This window comes from Cetorhinus maximus, chromosome 5 (genome assembly GCF_964194155.1).
Source record: "Cetorhinus maximus chromosome 5, sCetMax3.hap1.1, whole genome shotgun sequence".
NCBI classification, from domain to species: Eukaryota; Metazoa; Chordata; class Chondrichthyes; order Lamniformes; family Cetorhinidae; genus Cetorhinus; species Cetorhinus maximus.
Window position 1 is genome coordinate 172,757,157 of NC_135883.1, and position 23,188 is coordinate 172,780,344.

The 23,188-nt window shown below is 54.3% G+C and overlaps 1 protein-coding gene across 2 annotated transcripts in view; it reads right to left on the bottom strand.

Moving 5' to 3' along the window:
- The window catches only part of nvl (nuclear VCP like), a 143,942-nt gene that overhangs the window by 102,569 nt on the left and 18,185 nt on the right, over nucleotides 1–23,188 (bottom strand). Inside the window, exons 6-12 of one of the 2 annotated variants that reach the window (XM_078542809.1) lie at nucleotides 22,178–22,229; nucleotides 19,256–19,516; nucleotides 14,407–14,536; nucleotides 13,905–13,981; nucleotides 12,047–12,181; nucleotides 11,281–11,382; nucleotides 1,468–1,585 (exon numbers count right to left, since the gene is read on the bottom strand). In XM_078542809.1, the coding sequence (XP_078398935.1) occupies nucleotides 1,468–1,585; nucleotides 11,281–11,382; nucleotides 12,047–12,181; nucleotides 13,905–13,981; nucleotides 14,407–14,536; nucleotides 19,256–19,516; nucleotides 22,178–22,229 (875 nt within the window). The remainder of the gene's footprint in view (nucleotides 1–1,467; nucleotides 1,586–11,280; nucleotides 11,383–12,046; nucleotides 12,182–13,904; nucleotides 13,982–14,406; nucleotides 14,537–19,255; nucleotides 19,517–22,177; nucleotides 22,230–23,188) is intronic. The other variant, XM_078542810.1, reaches the window with a different exon arrangement.

Below are 23,188 nucleotides of genomic sequence, written 5' to 3' on the forward strand. Positions count from 1 at the left end.
CCCACACTGCGCAGCACCCCAGCCCCTCACCGTCATCCACACCGTGCAGCACCCCAGCCCCTCACCACCACCCACACCACGCAGCACCCCAACCCCTCACCGCCATCCACACCGCGCAGCACCCCAGCCCCTCACCACCACCCACACCGCGCAGCACCCCAGCCCCTCACCACCACCCACACCGCGCAGCACCCCAGCCCCTCACCACCACCCACACCGCGCAGCACCCCAGCCCAACTCCACCCACACCGCACAGCACCCCAGCCCAACCCCACCCACACCACGCAGCACCCCAGATTCTCACCAGCACCCAAACCCAACCCAACCGCCACCCACACTGCGCAGCACCACAGCCCCTCACCGCCATCCACACCGCGCAGCACCCCAGCCCCTCACCAGCACCCACACCGCGCAGCACCCCAGCCCCTCACCAGCACCACACCGCGCAGCACCCCAGACACTCACCAGCTCCCACACCGCGCAGCACCCCAGCCCCTCACCAGCACCCACACCGCGCAGCACTCCAGACACTCACCAGCACCCACACCGCGCAGCACCCCAGCCCCTCACTACCACCCACACCGCGCAGCACCCCAGCCCCTCACCAGCACCCACACCGCGCAGCACCCCAGCCCCTCACCAGCACCCACACTGCACAGCACCCCAGCCCCTCACCAGCACCCACACCGCGCAGCACCCCAGCGCCTCACCAGCACCCACACCGCGCAGCACCCCAGCCCCTCACCAGCTCCCACACCGCACAGCACAGCACCCCAGCCCCTCACCACCACCCACGCCGCACAGCACCCCAGCCTCTCACCGCTACCCACACCGCGCAGCACGCCAGCCCCTCACCGCCACCCACACCCAACCCAACCGCCACCCACACCGCACAGCACAGCACCTCAGCCGCTCACCAGCACCCACACCGCGCAGCGCCCCAGCCCCTCACCAGCACCCACACCGCACAGCACCCCAGCCCCTCGCCGCCACCCACACCGCGCAGCACCCCAGCCCCTCACCAGCACCCACACCGCGCAGCACCCCAGCCGCTCACCAGCACCCACACCGCGCAGCATCCCAGCCCCTCACCGCCACCCACACCGCGCAGCACCCCAGCCCCTCACCAGCACCCACACTGCGCAGCACCCCAGACCCTCACCAGCACCCACACCGCGCAGCACCCCAGCCCCTCACCAGCACCCACACCGCGCAGCACCCCAGCCCCTCACCCACACTCACACCGCACAGCACCCCAGCCCCTCACCAGCACCCACACTGCGCAGCACCCCAGACCCTCACCAGCACCCAAACCGCACAGCACCCCAGCCCCTCACCAGCACCCACACCACGCAGCACCCCAGCCCCTCACCAGCACCCACACTGCGCAGCACCCCAGTCCCTCAACCCCACCGCCCCAGCCTCCTCCCACACAGCACGCAGCCGGGATCCCATGGTGCTACTTACCATCCATGCAGGTGAGCAGCTGAGCCACAATCCGACGCTCCATATCCTTGGAAGCATTTTCCCGTTTGGGAGAAATGGCATCAATCTCGTCGATGAAAATAATGCAGGGTGCCTGGAGCTGGTAAAGGAGCCTAGTATCATCACTGAGGCAACATCAAAATCAACAACAGAATCTCAATGATCATGGGAGCAGCAATACCAGGGCTATTATCACAGTGAACAAGCTCCACTGACAGGCGCCACCTCCATTGGCCCCCCTCCCAATAACAGTACCAAGCTTCAGTTACCGTCTCAAACCGCGCCACCCCACCAACCAACCTCAATGGGCAACAGGCCCCATCTCCCACTGACAGTCCCATTCCCCCAGCACCAGGCCCCATCTCCCACTGACAGTCCCATTCCCCCAGCACCAGGCCCCATCTCCCACTGACAGTCCCATTCCCCCAGCACCAGGCCCTGTCTCCCACTGACAGTCCCATTCCCCTCGGCAACAGGCCCCGTCTCCCACTGACAATCCCATTCCCCTCGGCAACAGGCCCTGTCTCCCACTGACAGTCCCATTCCCCCAGCACCAGGCCCCGTCTCCCACTGACAGTCCCATTCCCCTCGGCAACAGGTCCTGTCTCCCACTGACAGTCCCATTCCCCTCAGCAACTGGCCCCGTCTCCCACTGACAGTCCCATTCCCCTCGGCAACAGGCCCTGTCTCCCACTGACAGTCCCATTCCCCTCAGCAACAGGCCCCGTCTCCCACTGACAGTCCCATTCCACTCGGCAACAGGCCCCGTCTCCCAATGACAGTCCCATTGCACTCGGCACCAGGCCCCGTCTCCCACTGACAATCCCATTCCCCTCGGCAACAGGCCCCGTCTCCCACTGACAGTCCCATTCCCCTCAGCAACTGGCCCCGTCTCCCACTGACAGTCCCATTCCACTCGGCAACAGGCCCCGTCTCCCACTGACAGTCCCATTCCACTCGGCAACAGGCCCCGTCTCCCAATGACAGTCCCATTGCACTCGGCACCAGGCCCCGTCTCCCACTGACAATCCCATTCCCCTCGGCAACAGGCCCTGTCTCCCACTGACAGTCCCATTCCCCTCAGCAACTGGCCCCGTCTCCCACTGACAGTCCCATTCCACTCGGCTACAGGCCCCGTCTCCCACTGACAGTCCCATTCCCCTCGGCAACAGGCCCTGTCTCCCACTGACAGTCCCATTCCCCTCGGCAACAGGCCCTGTCTCCCACTGACAGTCCCATTCCCCTCGGCAACAGGCCCCGTCTCCCACTGACAGTCCCATTCTCCTCGGCAACAAGCCCTGTCTCCCACTGACAGTCCCATTCCCCTCGGCAACAGGCCCCGTCTCCCACTGACAATCCCATTCCCCTCGGCAACAGGCCCTGTCTCCCACTGACAGTCCCATTCCCCCAGCACCAGGCCCCGTCTCCCACTGACAGTCCCATTCCCCTCGGCAACAGGCCCCGTCTCCCACTGACAGTCCCATTCCCCTCGGCAACAGGCCCCGTCTCCCACTGACAGTCCCATTCCACTCGGCACCAGGCCCCATCTCCCACTGACAGTCCCATTCCTCTCGGCAACAGGCCCTGTCTCCCACTGACAGTCCCATTCCCCTCGGCAACAGGCCCCGTCTCCCACTGACAGTCCCATTCCACTCGGCTACAGGCCCTGTCTCCCACTGACAGTCCCATTCCCCTCAGCAACTGGCCCCGTCTCCCACTGACAGTCCCATTCCCCTCGGCCACAGGCCCTGTCTCCCACTGACAGTCCCATTCCCCTCAGCAACAGGCCCTGTCTCCCACTGACAGTCCCATTCTCCTCGGCAACAGGCCCTGTCTCCCACTGACAGTCCCATTCCCCTCGGCAATAGGCCATGTCTCCCACTGACAGTCCCATTCCCCTTGGCAATAGGCCATGTCTCCCACTGACAGTCCCATTCCCCCAGCACCTGGCCCCGTCTCCCACTGACAGTCCCATTCCCCTCGGCAACAGGCCCTGTCTCCCACTGACAGTCCCATTCCCCCAGCACCGGGCCCCGTCTCCCACTGACAGTCCCATTCCCCTCGGCAACAGGCCCCGTCTCCCACTGACAGTCCCATTCCCCTCGGCAACAGGCCCTGTCTCCCACTGACAGTCCCATTCCCCTCGGCAACAGGCCCTGACTCCCACTGACAGACCCATTCCCCTCGGCAACAGGCCCTGTCTCCCACTGACAGTCCCATTCCCCCAGCACCAGGCCCCGTCTCCCACTGACAGTCCCATTCCCCCAGCACCAGGCCCCGTCTCCCACTGACGGTCCCATTCCTCTCGGCAACAGGCCCTGTCTCCCAATGACAGTCCCATTCCCCTCGGCAACAGGCCCCGTCTCCCACTGACAGTCCCATTCCTCTCGGCAACAGGCCCTGTCTCCCAATGACAGTCCCATTCCCCTCGGCAACAGGCCCCGTCTCCCACTGACTGTCCCATTCCCCTCGGCAACAGGCCCCGTCTCCCACTGTCAGTCCCATTCCACTCGGCTACAGGCCCCGTCTCCCACTGACAGTCCCATTCCCCTTGGCAACAGGCCCCGTCTCCCACTGACTGTCCCATTCCCCTCGGCAACAGGCCCCGTCTCCCACTGACAGTCCCATTCCCCTCGGCAACAGGTCCTGTCTCCCACTGACAGTCCCATTCCCCTCGGCAACAGGCCCCGTCTCCCACTGACTGTCCCATTCCCCTCGGCAACAAGCCCTGTCTCCCACTGACAGTCCCATTCCCCTCAGCAACTGGCCCCGTCTCCCACTGACAGTCCCATTCCCCTCGGCAACAGGTCCTGTCTCCCACTGACAGTCCCATTCCCCTCAGCAACAGGCCCCGTCTCCCACTGACAGTCCCATTCTCCTCGGCAACAGGCCCTGTCTCCCACTGACAGTCCCATTCCTCTCGGCAATAGGCCATGTCTCCCACTGACAGTCCCATTCCCCTTGGCAACAGGCCATGTCTCCCACTGACAGTCCCATTCCCCCAGCACCAGGCCCCGTCTCCCACTGACAGACCCATTCCCCTCGGCAACAGGCCCCGTCTCCCACTGACAGTCCCATTCCCCTCGGCAACAGGCCCTGTCTCCCACTGACAGTCCCATTCCCCCAGCACCAGGCCCCGTCTCCCACTGACAGCCCCATTCCCCTCGGCAACGGGCCCCGTCTCCCACTGACAGTCCCATTCCACTCGGCACCAGGCCCCGTCTCCCACTGACAGTCCCATTCCCCTCGGCAACAGGCCCTGTCTCCCACTGACAGTCCCATTCCCCTCGGCAACAGGCCCTGTCTCCCACTGACAGTCCCATTCCCCTCGGCAACAGGTCCTGTCTCCCACTGACAGTCCCATTCCCCTCGGCAACAGGCCCTGTCTCCCACTGACAGTCCCATTCCCCTCGGCAACAGGCCCTGTCTCCCACTGACAGTCCCATTCCCCCAGCACCAGGCCCCGTCTCCCACTGACAGTCCCATTCCCCTCGGCACCAGGCCCCGTCTCCCACTGACAGTCCCATTCCCCTCGGCACCAGGCCCCGTCTCCCACTGACAGTCCCATTCCCCTCACCACCAGGCCCCGTCTCCCACTGACAGTCCCATTCCCCTCGGCACCAGGCCCCGTCTCCCACTGACAGTCCCATTCCCCTCGGCACCAGGCCATGAGGCACCGCTTCAACACTGTCACAGTTTGTGCTAATTTAGTTATGTTTGCTGGTAGGGGATTTCCTAAAAACGATGGGTTTTGAGAACTGTAAAAGCAGCCAAATCAGGGGGCATGGTTTTAAAATTAATGCTCAGCTGGTCATGAAGCTCTTTTTCACACAAAGAGCAGTAGAAAGCAGGAATTCTCTGCCCCAAAAGAGGGATGTTAATTGGAGCTTTCAAGACTGAGATCGGTTGATTTTTATTAGGTTAGGGCATTACAGAATATGGAGCAAAGGTAGGTAACTGGAGTTCAGGCTTGGATCATGATCTAATTATGTGGCTGAACAGACTTGTGGGGTTCAATATATTAGCTGATCTCACCTGGTGTACACATACCCAGAAGAGCTTGGGTTCCACACCAGGCTGATGGTAAGGGTTATAACTCGCTGCAATAGCCATGTTCACAAGCAATAAATCACTTATTGTGTTCCAAATACTGGACAGATAGTGTACGAGATGAACTGGCTTAAACAGGGTTTTAGAAGCTAGATTCAGACAGCATAAAAGCAAGCCATCTCCAGTGCTGCTTTTGTCTGCACTGGAGTGCTGCTTTGAGCTGCATTCGACTGCTTCAGGTGGAGTTTGGTGAGAGGGAGTTCGCTGAAGAGAAGATACCCAGAGTGTGACAGGAAGGGACAGAGTGTACAAACATTAAAAAACAGCAGCAAATAGGGTCAAAGGGGGAAAAAAATGGTAAAAAGGCAAAATAATTGCTCTTTACTTAAATGCACGTAGTATTTGGAACAAAATAAATCAACTAAGGTACAAATAGAGGTTAATGGGTATGATCTTATAGCCATTACGGAGACATGGTTACAAGGAAATCAAAGCTGGGAACTAAATATTCAGGGGTATGTAACTTTTAGAAAAGATAGGGAGGAAGGAAAGGGTGGTGGGGTAGCTTTGTTAGTATGAGATGGAATAAGTACGATAGCAAGAAGTGATCTTGGATCACAAGATGTGGAATCCATATGGGTGGCGGTAAGAAATAACAAGGGGAAGACGGCTCTGGTGGGAGTAGCCTATAGGCCCCTTAACAGTAGCTGTACTTTAGGACAGAGAATAAATCAGGAGATAATGAGGGCATGTAAAAAAGGCAGTACATTAATCATGGGCGACATTAATCTACATGTAGATTGGGAAAATCAAATTGGCAGAGGTAGCCACGAGCAAGAATTCATAGAGTGTATTCAGGACAGTTTCCTAGAACAATATGTTGTGGATCCAACCAAGGGTCAGGCGATTTTGGATCTAGTAATATGTAATGAGGCAGGTTTAATTAATGATCTCAGAGTAAAAGACCCCCTAGGAAACAATGACCATAATATGGTAGAATTTAGCATTCAGTTTGAGAGTAAGAAACTTGGATCGGAAACAACCGTGCTAAACTTAAATAAGGGTAATTACAAAGGAATGAGGGCAGAGTTGGCTGGAGTGGACTGGGAAAGGAGTTTAGCAGAAAAGATGGTTTATGAACAATGGCAAACGTTTAAGAAAATAGTTCATGACTTACAACAAAGATATATCCCAGTTAGGAAGATGGATTGTAGAAAGGGGATAGACCAGCCATGGTTAACCAAGGAAGTTAAGAATTGTATCAAATTGAAAGATTAAAACATACAATGTGGCAAAGATTAGTGGTAAGGCAGAGGATTGGGAAAGGTTTAAAAACCAACAAAAGAGGACCAAAAAAAAAAGGAAGAAAATAAACTTTGAGGGTAAACTAGAAAATTATATAAGAACAGACAGTGAGAGCCTCTTTAAATATATGAAAAGGAAGAGAGATGCCAAAGTGAATATAGGCCCCTTAGAGAACGAGGCTGGGGAAATAATAATGGGGAACCAGGAAATGGCAGAGGAGTTGAATAAATACTTTGCATCAGTCTTCACGGTAGAAGATACTAATAGCATTTCAAAAATACTAAATAATCAGCGAGAGAATAGATACAATAACTATCACTAGAGAAAAAGTATTAGGGAAACTAATGGGACTAAAGTCCGATAAGTCCCCTGGACCTGATGTGTTGCATCCTAGGATATTAAAGGAAGTGGCTATAGAGATAGTGGATGCACTGGTAGTAATCTTCCAAGAGTCCTCCGATTCTGGAAAGTCCCAGAAGATTGGAAAACTGCCAATGTAACGCCATTATTCAAAAAGGGAGGGAGACAAAAAACAGGTAACTATAGGCCAGTTGGGTTAACATCTGTCATTGGGAAAATGTTAGAGTCTATTATAAAGGATGTAATAGCAGAGCATTTAGAAATACATAATCTAATCAAGCAGAGTCAGCATGGCTTCATGAAGGGGAAATCATGCCTGACAAATTTATTAGAATTCTTTGAGGTGGTAATAAACAGGATAGATAAAGGGGAACCAGTAGCTGTAATATATTTGGGTTTCCAAAAGGCGTTTGATAAGGTACCACACATGAGACTACTTAATAAGATAAGAGCCTATGGTGTGGGGGGTAGTATATTAACGTGGATAGAAGATTGGCTAACTAACAGATGACAGAGAATTGGGATAAGGGAGGCATTTTCAGGATGGGAACCTGCAACTAGTGGAGTGCCACAGGGATCAGTGATGGGGCCACAATTATTTACAATATATATTAATGGCTCAGATGAGGAAAGTGAATGTACTATCGCCAAGTTTGAGAAAAACACAAAAATAGGTGGGAAGGCAAGTGGTGAGGATGGCACAAGGAGTCAACAGAGGGATATAGACAGGTTAAGTGAGTAGGCCAAAAACTTGCCAGATGGAATATAATGTGGAAAAATGTGAGGTTATGTACTTTGATAGGAAGAATAGAGGAGCTGAATATTATTTAAATGGAGAAAGACTGCAGAAAGCTGCAGCACAGAGGGATTTGGGAGTCCTTGTGCATGAATCCCAAAAAGCTAGCATACAAGTTCAACAGGTAATAGGGAAGGCAAATCGAATGTTGGCCTTTATTTCAAAGGGAATGGAGTATAAAAATAGGGAAGTCTTGCTAAAACTATACAAGGCACTAGTTAAACCGCACCGAGAATACTGTGAACAGTTTTGGTCTCCTTATTCACGGAGGAAGACACAAATAACCTGCCAGATATATGAGGGGCCCAAGGGTCTAGCGAGAAGGAGGAATTGAAGGAAATTAGTATTACTAAAACAATAGTGGAGAAATAAATTAGACTGAAAGCCGATAAAATCCCCAGGGCCCTATAGTCTACATCCCAGGGTAGTAAAGGAGGCAGCCATGGAATAGTCATGGTTGTCATCTTCCAAAATTCTGTCGATTCTGCAACAGTCCCGGCAGATTGGAGGGTGCCAAATGTAACCCCACTGTTTAAAAAGGAGGGAGGGAGAAACAGCAAATTACAGACCGGTTAGCCTAACATCAGTTGTAGGGAAAATGCTAGAGTCTATTATAATGGATGTGATAACAGGAAACTTAGAAAATATCAACAGGATGAGACAAAGTCAACATGGATTTATGAAAGGGAAATCATATTTGACAAACCTACTGGAGTTTTTTTTTGAGGACGTAACTAGCAGAATAGATAAGGGAGAACCAGTAGATGTGGTGTATTTGGACTTTCAAAGCTTTTGATAAAAGCTCCACATAAGAGGTCAGTGTGTAAAATTAAAACACATGGGATTGGGGTAATATATTGGCATGGATTGAGAATTGGTTGGCAGTCAGGAAACAGAGAGTAGGAGTAAACGGGTCTTTGTCGGAGTGGCAGGCAGTGACTAGTGGGGTACCGCAGGAATCAGTGTCTGGGCCCCAGCTATTCACAATATATCTCGCTGATTTGGACGAGGGAACCAAATGTAACATTTCAAAGTTTGCTAATGACACGAAACTTGGTAGGAACGTGAGCGATGAGGAGGGTGCTAAGAGGTTTTAAGGCGAGTTAGACAGGTTGAGTGACTGGGCAAATACATGGCAGATGCAGTGTAGTGTGGGTAAGGGTGTAGTTATCCACTTTGGTAGGAAAAACAGAATGGCAGAGTATTATTTAAATGGTGATAGATTGGGAAATGTTGATGTACAAAGGGGCCTGGGTGTCCTTGTACACCAATCACTGAAAGCAAGCAAATTATAACAATATAAAGGCAAAATACTGCGGATGCTGGAAATCTGGAACAAAAACAAAACGGCTGGAGAAACTCAGCAGGTCTGACAGCATCTGTGGAGAGAAAGACAGAGTTAACGTTTCGAGTCCGTATGACTTCTTCAGATGAAGAAGAGTCATACGGACTCAAAAAGTTAACACTGAAAGCAAGCATGCAGGTGCAGCAAGCAGTTAAGAAGGCAAATGGTATATTGGCCTTCATTATGAGAGGACTTGAGTACAGGAGCAAGCATGTCTTACTGCAGCTGTACAGGGCCTTGGTGAGACCACACCTGGAGTATTGTGTACAGTTTTGGTCTCCTTACCTAAGAAGGGATATGCTTGCCAGAGAGTGAGTGCAGTGAAGGTTCACCAGACTGATTCCTGGGATGGCAGGATTGTCGTATGAGGAGAGATTGGGCCGACTAGGCCTGTATTCATTGGAGTTTAGAAGAATGAGAGGGGATCTCATTGAAACATATAAAACTCTGACAGGGCTGGACAGACTGGATGCAGGGAAGATGTTTCCTCTGGCTGGGGTCTAGAACAAGGGGTCACAGTCTCAGGATACGGGGTAGACTAATTAGGTCTGAGATGATGAGAAACTTCTTCACTCAGAGGGTGGTGAACCTATAGAATTCTCTACCACAGAAGGCTGTGGAGGCCAAGTCACTGAACATATTTAAGAAGGAAATAGAGAGATTTCTCGACTCCAAAGGCATAAAGGGTATGTGGAGAGAGCCGGAATGCAGCGTTGAGATAGAGGATCAGCCATGATCATATTGAACAGTGGAGCAGGCTTGAAGGGCTGAATGATCTACTCCTGCTCCTATTTTCTATGTTTCTACAAGTGAGACACTGACCAAGCGGTTATCAAAAAGCTCCTGCTGGTAAAGCTGCGAGTACTGGTGTGCGGGGTGGGGGAGCCAGAGAGAGGAAGGGGCAAAGCGGGGGAGCCAGAGAGAGGAGGGGGCAAAGCGGGGGAGCCAGAGAGAGGAGGGGGCAAAGCGGGGGAGCCAGAGAGAGGAGGGGGCAAAGCGGGGGAGCCAGAGAGAGGAGGGGGCAAAGCGGGGGAGCCAGAGAGAGGAGGGGGCAAAGCGGGGGAGCCAAAGAGAGGAGGGGGCAAAGCGGGGGAGCCAGAGAGAGGAGGGGGCAAAGCGGGGGAGCCAGAGGGGGGAGGGGGCAAAGCGGGGGAGCCAGAGAGAGGAGGGGGCAAAGCGGGGGAGCCAGAGAGAGGAGGGGGCAAAGCGGGGGAGCCAGAGAGGGGAGGGGGCAAAGCGGGGGAGCCAGAGAGAGGAGGGGGCAAAGCGGGGGAGCCAGAGAGAGGAGGGGGCAAAGCGGGGGAGCCAGAGAGAGGAGGGGGCAAAGCGGGGGAGCCAGAGAGAGGAGGGGGCAAAGCGGGGGAGCCAGAGAGAGGAGGGGGCAAAGCGGGGGAGCCAGAGAGAGGAGGGGGCAAAGCGGGGGAGCCAGAGAGAGGAGGGGGCAAAGCGGGGGAGCCAGAGAGAGGAGGGGGCAAAGCGGGGGAGCCAGAGAGAGGAGGGGGCAAAGCGGGGGAGCCAGAGAGAAGAGGGGGCAAAGCGGGGGAGCCAGAGAGAGGAGGGGGCAAAGCGGGGGAGCCAGAGAGAGGAGGGGGCAAAGTGGGGGAGCCAGAGAGAGGAGGGGGCGAGGAGGGAGAAAATGAGGAGAAACAGAGAGACTGTGGGGGTGGTGGTGGTTGCAGAAATAGAAGAGAGAAATAAAGGGAAGCGAGAAACAGGACAGGGCTAACATGACTCTTCCATCACGGACGGGTTAATGGGCAATGGAATATATTTCCACAAATAATATCAAAGATGGGGACATGAAGGGGCAAAGCTGGACGTGAGGGGGTAAACAGGATAGGCAGCGAGCTCTTGCAGTATTTTCACCCAGGGAAAGCAATTGAAATAAAATGTGGGTCTAGCCAGTGACACACACATCCTGTGAAAGAAAAGAACTCACCACAGCCTCTTCAAACAGCTCTCGCAGTTTCTGCTCGGACTCTCCAGAAACACCAGACACAATCTCTGTAGCAGCAACTTTCAGCATGGGCAGCTCCAGCTCCTGGAGGACATTGCATATTAGCTTCAAACACCAGTAACATACAGTAAACCAGCCCCCCAACACCCAATTCACTCTGATACAACCCCATCCAGACTGGAGTCCTCAGAGCTCAGCGGACTGACCCCAGACACCCGCAGACTGGGATCCCAAAGCCCGTCCCAGGGGATGGACATCCCCGGACTGTAGCCTCCCCCCGACCCCAGGGGGTGGACATCCCCGGACTGTAGCCTCCCCCCGACCCCAGGGGATGGACATCCCCGGACTGTAGCCTCCCCCCGACCCCAGGGGATGGACATCCCCGGACTGTAGCCTCCCCCCGACCCCATGGGGTGAACATCCCTGGACTGTAGCCTCCCCTCACCCCAGGGGGTGAACGTCCCTGGGCTGTAGCCTCCCCTCGCCCCAGGGGGTGGACATCGCCAGATGGTGCTATCTCCCCTCCCCACATGTAATGGGATGTCTCCTGATTGTGCTCCCTCTCACCAGGATGGCACATCCCTGTACGGTGCAGCCCCCTAACCCTGGCCCCTGGGGCATCATTCCCAGAGCATAACGCTCCCCCCACCCCCCCACCCCAAAGAGCAGGACCTCGCATTCACAGGATCACATCCACGTGGCAACAGCTTTCGAGTGGAAATGGGTTCTTTTCATTCCTGCCTCTTACCCCAACAATGGCCTGTGCCAACAGCGTCTTCCCACAGCCTGGGGGTCCATGCAACAGGAATCCTCGAGGTGGCACAACGCCCAGCTGCTGGTATACCTCAGGGTGCCGCATGTGAATCAGCAGCTGGCACACTGCCTATAAAACCAATGAAAAATACACTCTCAGTTCACCTTGTTCCTTCCACCTGACTCTCGGCCTCCGAGTGAGTGACTCTCTCACAGCCCTGGCTGCCTTCTTGCTCCTCCTTGGCATGAGTATGTTTAGCAGGTCAGGATGTAAAGAATAACCCCCAACAGCCTCACTCCATCCTGTCCTCTCTCCCTCCATGTCAAATTTGCTTTGTACCCCAGTTCCTCAATGACCACCCTTCTCTATAACCTCCTCATTCTCCTTCTGACAGACCAGGGGTCCAAGTCTAATAGCTCAACTCAGTCAACTTTAACCTCTCCATCGTTCAGCTGCCTCAGCCTGATGTTCTGGAATTCCCTGCCTAAACTCTCTGCCTCTCCTTCCTCCTTTAAGACCCTCCTCAAAACTCTCTCTTTATCCAAGCCAACCTCATAATCTCCTTATTTGGCTCAGTGTTAAATTACATTTCACAAAGCTCCTGCGAACACAAATTTTACAGCACGGGAGGCCATTCAGCCCATTATTCCCATGCTGGCCAGAAAAAGAGCCAACTAGCCTAATCCCACTTTCAAAGACTTATCACAGGGTTTTTTTTTGAATGAAATGAGGTTTTCTGCCTCTACCACCCTGTCAGGCAGAGAGTTCCACCACACTCTGCATGGAAAAAAAATGTCTCCCCAACTGCCCTCTAACCTTTCTACAAATAAGGTAAAATCGAGGCTTCCTCTCTCCTGAGTCCTTCCGATCCACTTGCTTGGCAGTTCATCATTTTATACATTGCAATTAAAACAGCTTCAGAGAAAACAGCCCCTGCCTATCCAATCATTCCTCAAATAAAATTCTTCATTCCTGGGATATTCTCATGAATCTGCACGGTAACCTCTGATCACCTCCTTCCTGAGCTGCAGTGACAGAGCTGTACAGAGCACTCCAGCTGTGGCCAAAACAGTCTTTTATCTCGTTTCAGCTATATTCCATAGAAATAATACAGGCAATTATCCCCTCCGTGCCGACCCACACACAGACAGTGTTCCCGCTCCACATGAACCCTAATACACATCCACAAATCTACGGGGTAATGCGGTCTCGATCAGACGAATTCCGTGCTACTTCACCACTGGGTTACTCCATTTCCATCACAAATAACCAATGGCCCCTTGGATGACGTGAAGATTCAGACAATCTGGTGAACTCTCACCCAGCGCAAAATGGCACCTGCGGGACCCCATATAGATATTCGCGGCCAGACTACCCATCTGCACAGACACCCAACATATGGTGACGACTGGACTACCCAGCTCCACAGACACCCTGTAGGTCATCAAAACTGGACTACCCAGCTGCACAGACACCCTATAGATCACCACGACTGGGCTACCCAGCTCCACAGACACCCTATAGATCGTCAGAGCCAGGCTACCTGGCTGCACAGACACCCTATAGATCATGACGACTGGGCTACCCGGCTGCACAGACACCCGAAAGATCACCACGACTGGGCTGCCCGGCTGCACAGACACCCTATAGGTCATCATGACTGGGCTACCCAGCTGCACAGACACCCTATAGGTCACCACGACTGGGCTACCCGGCTGCACAGACACCCGAAAGATCACCACGACTGGGCTGCCCGGCTGCACAGACACCCTATAGATCACCACGACTGGGCTGCCCGGCTGCACAGACACCCTATAGATCGTCAGAACTGGTCTACCCGGCTGCTCTTTACCTTCAGAGTTTCCTCACTGCCACCCACATCTTCAAACTTCACCGTCGAATGCTGCAACTCAAAGCCTTTCCTCCCAACTGGAAAAGAAGAGAAAAGAGTGAGTGCAGCAGCAGGAGGAGGAAGGTAGAGGGCGAGAGGGAGAGGCAGGCAGGAGGAAAGAAAGGGACCACTCCAAGGGCATGGGGATGGCGAGAGGGACCAGGCAAGGAGAGGTTAGGCCCAGGGGCTGTGCTGGGCTGGGCTGGGGGGCGGGTGTATGAAGAGGGGCCAGGTGAGGCGGGCGGGGGAACTGATGAAGAGCTGGGTTAACTGGAAGCAGGCAAAGGGAGAGTGAGGAAGGGATAGATGATGGAACGAGGGGAAGCAGACACAGCAGGACAGAGGGTTGGTGCCACTGAGGAGCACACAGATTGGTGTTACTGAGTGGCAAGCACATTGGCTGCAATGTTTGCTGCACCCGGTTTGAGGAAGGGTTAAACTGTCCTCAGCTTTACTAACACACCTTTCCTGTTCAGTATGGATGACTCTATCTGACCATCCACATCCTGGGACTCTGCTCCATCTCGTTGCTTCCCCTTCTTCAATCTCCTTCTCTTTCTCACACAACGATCCACATGCGAGTCTTCTGTTCTCTATAACAGAATACAACAGCCTTTATTTGTAGCTCGAACTCCTCACTCAACCCCCAGCCTCAAGCAATGTGGCAGGCCCTGGGGATACACGGGGGAGGGCGGGCGGGGGGGGGGAAGAACGACGACGACGACGAGAGAGAAGCTGTTACCAGGAGGGGCTGAGTTAATTCCAGTAACACTGCTTACAATTCTGCCTCCCTTGCCTTTACAAATTTGGATACATGACTTTCCATCCATTCATCTAAACCTTAATGAGTACACTAAAGAGTTAAGGCCCCAAAACAGAAGGTATATCCTTGTGGGATATACACAATGTTACCATCTAAAGGAACAATTCCCAAATTGAAAGACTGGAGATTGTAATTCGAGCATCCAGAATGTTCTCATTTTACTCCTTCAAAACCCTGGGATCCAAACCGTTTATCCCTGGGAATCTGTCGCTCTCTGATACCATGAATTTCTCAATTTCTGTTATTTTTCTGACATTAATTTTGCTGGATTCCTGTCCCTGATTCAATATTAACTTCCTTGAGATGTCTGTTATTCTGACCTCTTCCTTTGCTGTCAATACTGATCCCGAGTAACTATTCAGCATGCCCACCATTTCCTTCCTTTCACTAACAATATCACTGCTGCTAGTTTTAAAGAGGCCCACGTTGCTTTTCCTAATGTAATTGCAAAGATTTGCATTGATTTCAATATTCCTTTCAATTTTTTTTTATATATACGCCCATTATTGTTGCTCTTACTATCTGCTTTGTCACTTTATCTTACCTATTCACGAGCATCTGTGCTATTTTTTGCTTTTCGTTTTATATTTCTTACCTCTTCATTTGCCCATGGATGTCTTCCTTTGGCAAGTAGAACTGCTGCCCTCTTGTGGTATAAACTGGTTCTGTATCACTTTTCATTCTTTTTCGAACACCTCCAACTAATCTTCTGTCATTTTCCCCATTAACAATTTACCCAGTTTACTGTAGACAGTCTCTCATCAGATTGAAATCAGCCATACCCAAATCTGCGATTTAGCTGTTTCACATTTCTCCTTTTCAAACACTACATTGACCTGAATCATATTATAATTGCTATGAGATAAATGACGTACTATTAGGTTGTGAACTAAATGGCTCATTACTCAGGGGTAAATAGAATATGGCCTGCCTCCTTGTTGGTTCTAAGACATGCTGCTGCAGAAAACTACTCTGCACATACTCAACAACTTCACTGCTTTTCTGACAAGTACTTATTCCAAACTACTTAAGAGTTAAAATCTCCCTTTAAAACCACTGTCTTGATGACACATCTGTCTAATCACTCTATTCATATCGCAGTAATCTACCAGTTCTACAGCAATAACCAGGAGGTCTCTGCACAGCTCCCACAAGCCAAATCCTTTCGTATTTCTAAATTCCACCCATAGTCTCCGCTGCTTGCTTATCTCTCATTCTATCCTCTCTCATCAATGAATTGGTTTCATTCTTAATCACAAAGGCTGATCCTCCCTCTTTACCATTTTCCTCATCGTTCCGGTAGACCTTATAACCAGTTACATTTAGTTCCAGAAACATAGAAAATAGGAGAAGATCATTCAGTCCATTCAATATGATCATGGCTGATCCTCTAGCTCAACGCCATATTCCCACAATCTCCCCATACCCCTTGACGTCTTTAGAGTCTAGAAATCTATTTCCTTCTTAAATAGATTCTGTGACTTGGCCTCAACAGCCTTCTGTGGTAGAGAATTCCACAGGCTCACCACCCTCTGAGTGAACAGGTTTCTCCTCATCTCAGTACTAAATGGCCTGCCCCGTATCCTGAGATTGTGACTCCTTGTTCTAGACCCCCCCCAGCCAGTGGAAATATCATCCCTGCATCCAGTCTGTCCATCCCTGTCAGAATTTTATATGTTTCAATGAGATCCCCTCTCATTCTTCTAAACTCCAATGAATACCGGCCCAGTTGGCTCAATCTCTCCTCATACGACAATCCTGCCATCCAAGGAATCAGTCTAGTGAACCTTCGCTGCACTCCTTCTATGGCAAGTATATCCTTTCTTAGGTAAGGAGACCAAAACTCCACACAATACTCCAGGTGTGGTCTCACCAAGGCCCTGTACAGCTGCAGTAAGACATCCTTGCTGCTGTACTCAAGTCCTCTCACAATGAAGACCAACATACCATTTGCCTTCTTAACTGTTTGCTGCACCTGCATGCTTGTTTTCAGTGATTGGCAATTGAGGACACCCAGGTCCCTTTGTACATCAACACTTCCCAATCTATCATCATTTAAATAATACTCTGCCATTCTGTTTTTCCTACCAAAGTGGATAACTTCGCATCTATCCACATTACACTGCATCTGCCATGTATTTGCCCACTCACTCAACCTGTCTAACTTGCCTTAAAACCTCTTAGCACCCTCCTCATCACTCTCGTTCCCACCAAGTTTCGTGTTGTCAGCAAATTTGGAAATATTACTTTTTGTTCCCTCATAAGTCATTGATATACATTGTGAATAGCTGAGGCCCAAGCACCAATCCCTGCAGTACCCCACTAGTCACCACCTGCCACTCTGAAAAAGACCCGACTCTGTTTCCTGTCTGCTAACCAATTCTCAATCCATATTGCCCCCAATCCCATGTGCTTTAATTTTACACACTAACTTCTTATGTGGGACTTTATCAAAAGCTTTCTGAAAGTTCAAGTATTCCACATCCACTGGTTCTCCCTTATCTATTCTACTAGTTACGTCCTCAAAAAAACTCCAGTAGGTTTGCCAAAAATGATTTCCCTTTCATAAATCCATGTTGACTTTGTCTCATCCCCTTGATATTTCTCTTTCTGATATTTCCCTTTCAGAGTGACTGCCTTGCACCCATGGCTCAGTGAGTTGAATTTGTGGCAGCAATTCTTTCAATTTTCCTGATATCTGTCTGTTTACATATCCCGCTGCTAAGAGGGCAATGGTAACCATGGACTACCGTTTCATCGGTCCATGATTATATTTGGCAAGGTGCTGCGGTGTGGCTGACCAGGAAACTCTTCCACTCTTACTGCCTGCCACCAGGCATATTGGAAGGATTGACAGGTTGATAATCGGCCTGTTTGGCCACGTTATGAATGCACCTTCCATGGACAGCAAGTCCTGAAATGGGACTTGACCTGGGAGCTTGTGGCCCAGAGGTAGGGACGCTACCCACTGCACCACAAGACCTCCTCATGTTGATACATGGAACATTTATTCTGACCAGAGTCTAACCCTGTCCTTCAACCCTGATGTTTCACTCACACATTTCACAGTTCTGTCTCCTGGTTTAATCACCAAATGTTTTCATTTCCCCCTTGACCTGTAGAACCTAAAGCACAATTTCTCTACTTTCTTCCCTTTCAGTTGTTTTTCTATTATTGATCCCACCTTTTCCACCTGAGCCCTGCCCCAGCTACTGATAAGTTTAAATTCCTCATGACCACCCCATTCATCCTTTCACTGGGACTCAGGTCCCAGCAGCACAGCTCCCTCCCCGCCCCAGCCCCCTCCCCTCCCCTCTCCCCTCCCCTCCCCAGCCCCCACCCCTCCCCTCTCCCCTCCCCGACCTGGTGGCATGGCCCCCTCCCCGCCCCGGGCCCCTCCCCTCCCCGCCGGCACGGCCCCCTCCCCTCCCCTCCCCTCCCCCCGCCCCGGCCCCATCACCGCCCCCCCATCCCCGGCCCCCTCCCCCCGCCCTCTCCCCGCTCCCCGGCCCCCTCCCCACGGCCGCCTCCCCTCCCCGCCCCCTCCCCGGCCACCTCCCTTCCCCCTCCCCGCCCCGGCCCCCTCCCCTCCCCCCTCCCTCCCTGCCCGCCCCGCTCCCCGGCCCCCTCCCCGCCCTGGCCCCCCTCCCCTCCCCCCTCCCTCCACGGCCCCCTCCCCTCCCCGCCCCGGCCCCCTCCCCTCCCCGGCCCGGCCCCCTCCCCTCCCCAGTCCTGGTGCTGGTGTCCCATGAGTAGAGCCCTCCTTTCCGTGTCTTTCCTTCAGCCATGTGTTCACCTCCCTGATCTGCTGAGGCCTCTGCCAGTTTGTACAATGGTTCAGGTAATAATCCAGAGATGATAATCTTTGTGGTCCTCTTCTTTACTTTAGCTCCAAGTTTCCTGGTCTTATCAAAACAGAATCTCTTTGCTCCTCTTTCCTATGCTGTTGGCCCCAACATGGATCATAAGGTGCGTACCTTTCCCCATCCCTCTTCAATATCCTTTCAAGCTGGATCGAGATGAACTTCCTCCTGGTACCAGGTAAGTTACCAGGTAAGTTACCAGGTACCAGTAAAAGAAAATCCATGATTATCCATCCTGCTTATAAAGGACACCCTCTGCCCTACTATTGAAAGCCCATAAACTCGTACCTTTCCCTTCGGAGGTACTTTATCCTTTGCAAAATTTACAATCCCTGCTCTCTTGGACCACAGAAGACAAAACCAGAACAAAGACAAGATCTTTAAATCCACCAGGATACTAATGGCTTTAACACCGCTCAAAGGGCAGACTCTCCTTAACCAGACAGTAATTTTGTGTGCTGGAGTCCTGGAGTGGAGCTAAAACCTGTGCCCACCACAGACAGAACACAGCAAGGGTGGGCAGGAAAAACACAGCTACAGAAATTTCAGCATTATTTAAATCATTATTTCTTTTGGTTAAAAATAACAAATTGTATTCATTGGTTTGGGAGAAATGGGCTTGTTACCTCAGAACTCTGTCCAGTTTCCCTCTCATTGACTGCACCATCCTCTGAGTGACGAAGCCCTGAAGATCTGTCTATAAACCAGCCGCCCACAGACAGCCCTGTACCTCCCGGGGTCCCTCCCGACTGACCATCAGCCCCTGTCCCTGCCCGCCTGGGTGTGCTGCCATCCTCTGGTATTTTCTTGGCTGGCGAAGTGGGGGTGGGGTCTGGGTTGGTTTTCCGATAGAGACTCAGCAATGAGGAGTTCAGCTGATTGGTCAACTGTGAATGAAGGAAACATAAAACGTGGATCAGTCGGAGGTGGCGGCCATTCAGTCAGAGTGAACCCTGACCCACAGCCAGGGAGGCACATCAGGAGCCAACAAACCCACTTCATTCACACAGCGCCAACCCCAACGTCGATTCACTCCACACTCCCTCACACCCTCCGCAACCCCAACGGCCGATTCACTCCACACTCCCTCACTCCCTCCGCAACCCCAACAACCGATTCACTCCACACTCCCTCACTCCCTCCGCAACCCCAACAACCGATTCACTCCACACTCCCTCACTCCCTCCGCAACCCCAACAACCGATTCACTCCACACTCCCTCACTCCCTCCGCAACCCCAACGGCCGATTCACTCCACACTGCCTCACTGCCTCCTCCACACTCCCTCACTGCCCCCGCCACCCTCCCTCGCTGCCCCCTCCACCTCAACAACTAACCGATTCCCTCCACACTCCCTCGCTGCCTCTCCCACATTCCCTCGCTGCCCCCTCCAGGCTGCCTCGCTGCCCCCTCCACGCTGCCTCGCTGCCTCCCCCACGTTCCCTCGCTGCCCCCTCCACGCTGCCTCGCTGCCCCCTCCACGCTGCCTCGCTGCCCCCTCCACGCTGCCTCGCTGCCCCCTCCACGCTGCCTCGCTGCCCCCTCCACGCTGCCTCGCTGCCCCCTCCACGCTGCCTCGCTGCCCCCTCCACGCTGCCTCGCTGCCCCCTCCACGCTGCCTCGCTGCCCCCTCCACGCTGCCTCGCTGCCCCCTCCACGCTGCCTCGCTGCCCCCTCCACGCTGCCTCGCTGCCCCCTCCACGCTGCCTCGCTGCCCCCTCCACGCTGCCTCGCTGCCCCCTCCACGCTGCCTCGCTGCCCCCTCCACGCTGCCTCGCTGCCCCCTCCACGCTGCCTCGCTGCCCCCTCCACGCTGCCTCGCTGCCCCCTCCACCTCAACAACCGACCCATTCCCTCCACCCTCCAGCGCCGACCCATTCCCTCCACCCTCCCTCGCCGGCCCGTCCCCCGCCCCTCCCTCGCCGGCCCCTCCCTCGCCGGCCCCTCCCTCGCCGGCGCCTCCCTTGCTCGCTGCCCCTCCCTCGCCGCCGCCTCCCTCGCTCGCTGCCCCTCCCCCCACCCTCCCTCGCTCGCTGCCCCTCCCCCCACCCTCCCTCGCTCGCTGCCCCTCCCCCCACCCTCCCTCCCTCGCTGCCCCTCCCCCCACCCTCCCTCCCTCGCTGCCCCTCCCCCCACCCTCCCTCCCTCGCTGCCCCTCCCCCCACCCTCCCTCCCTCGCTGCCCCTCCCCCCACCCTCCCTCCCTCGCTGCCCCTCCCCCCACCCTCCCTCCCTCGCTGCCCCTCCCCCCACCCTCCCTCCCTCGCTGCCCCTCCCCCCACCCTCCCTCCCTCGCTGCCCCTCCCCCCACCCTCCCTCGCTGCCCCCTCCACACTCCCTCGCTGCCCCCTCCACACTCCCTCGCTGCCCCCTCCACACTCCCTCGCTGCCCCCTCCACACTCCCTCGCTGCCCCCTCCACACTCCCTCGCTGCCCCCTCCACACTCCCTCGCTGCCCCCTCCACACTCCCTCGCTGCCCCCTCCACACTCCCTCGCTGCCCCCTCCACACTCCCTCGCTGCCCCCTCCACACTCCCTCGCTGCCCCCTCCACACTCCCTCGCTGCCCCCTCCACACTCCCTCGCTGCCCCCTCCACACTCCCTCGCTGCCCCCTCCACACTCCCTCGCTGCCCCCTCCACACTCCCTCGCTCCCTCCCCCACACTCCCTCGCTGCCCCCTCCACACTCCTTCGCTGCCCCCTCCACACTCCCTCGCTCCCTCCCCCACACTCCCTCGCTCCCTCCCCCACACTCCCTCGCTGCCCCCTCCACACTCCCTCGCTGCCCCCTCCACACTCCCTCGCTCCCTCCCCCACACTCCCTCGCTGCCCCCTCCACACTCCCTCGCTGCCCCCTCCACACTCCCTCGCTGCCCCCTCCACACTCCCTCGCTGCCCCCTCCACACTCCCTCGCTGCCCCCTCCACACTCCCTCGCTGCCCCCTCCACACTCCCTCGCTGCCCCCTCCACACTCCCTCGCTGCCCCCTCCACACTCCCTCGCTGCCCCCTCCACACTCCCTCGCTGCCCCCTCCACACTCCCTCGCTGCCCCCTCCACACTCCCTCGCTGCCCCCTCCACACTCCCTCGCTGCCCCCTCCACACTCCCTCGCTGCCCCCTCCACACTCCCTCGCTGCCCCCTCCACACTCCCTCGCTCCCTCCCCCACACTCCCTCGCTCCCTCCCCCACACTCCCTCGCTGCCTCCTCCACCCCAACGGCTGACCGATTCGCCCCACACTCCCCCCTCCACCGCTGCCCCCTCCACACTCCCCCCACCGTTGCCCTCTCCATACGCCCCCACTGCCTCCTCCACCCCAGCAATTTACTGATTCCCTCCACACTCCCCCCACCGCTGCCTCCTCCATACCCCTACTATCGCCTCCACCCAACACTTTAGCTATTCCCATCACATCCTCACAATGCCCCCTCCACCAAACAACCTACCAATTCCCTCCACCCTCCCTCCCTCTGCCCCCTCCACCCTCCACAGCTTCAGGCAAGCAGGTCTCACTGAGCAAAGTCTGACACCAATCTAAATCAACCTACCGGGTATTCTGGGTAATCCTCACTGTCAGACGAATCGGAGGTCGGGTCCCCACTGCAAAATAGAAGTTGTCATGGATTGAAGAGCAATTAAGGCAGACAACCCATTAGGACAGGTACAGCACGGGGCTAGATACAGACTAAACTCCCTCTACACTGTCCCCATCAAACACTCCCAGGACAGGTACAACACGGGGTTAGATACAGAGTAAAGCTCCCTCTACACTGTCCCCATCAAACGCTCCCAGGGCAGGTACAGCACGGGGTTAGATACAGAGTAAAGCTCCCTCTACACTGTCCCATCAAACACATTGAGTGTGTAAATTGAGCAAGACAGGATTTCACATACATGTGAAGGGCTCCTTCACATTTGTGAAGGCCGTACAGGACTTGCATGTTGATAGCAATGCTGTGTCCATGTGCTCATTTGACATTGCTAGCCTATTGACTAATGTTCCACTTAGGGAAGCCATAGATACTTTCGCTGCAGCACGATATCATGGTGATCTAGACCCACCAGCATTGTGTCAATCAGTATTCATTGAGCTTATGAACACGACAACTCTCGGGCTTCAGTTCAGTTTTAATGACGCCAGGTCTGCCCAAATATGTGGTGTTACCTGCCCTCTTGGCCCGGCTTTCGCAAATATCTTTGTTGGGTTCCATGAGAAACGTGTCGCTGATGGAATGACACCTAACCTCCTACCCCTCACAGATTTCCGATATGTAGATGCTACGTTTAAATCTGCAACTGCAGGTAACAAATTCCATCCCTGTCTTAATGGGCTCCATCCTGCCCTCAAATTCACCTTTGAATGAAGCAGCCCAATGAACTCCCCTTCTTGATATAACTAGTTGAGAAAACTGCCAGGGGGTTCCCTACCACGGTCTACTGCAAGCCTACCTTCACTGGTCAGTACACACATTGGGGTTTTTACAGTCCCACGCATTATAAGATTGATCTTATCAGCAATCTTGTAAATAGGGCCCGATCCATTTGCTCATCATACAAGC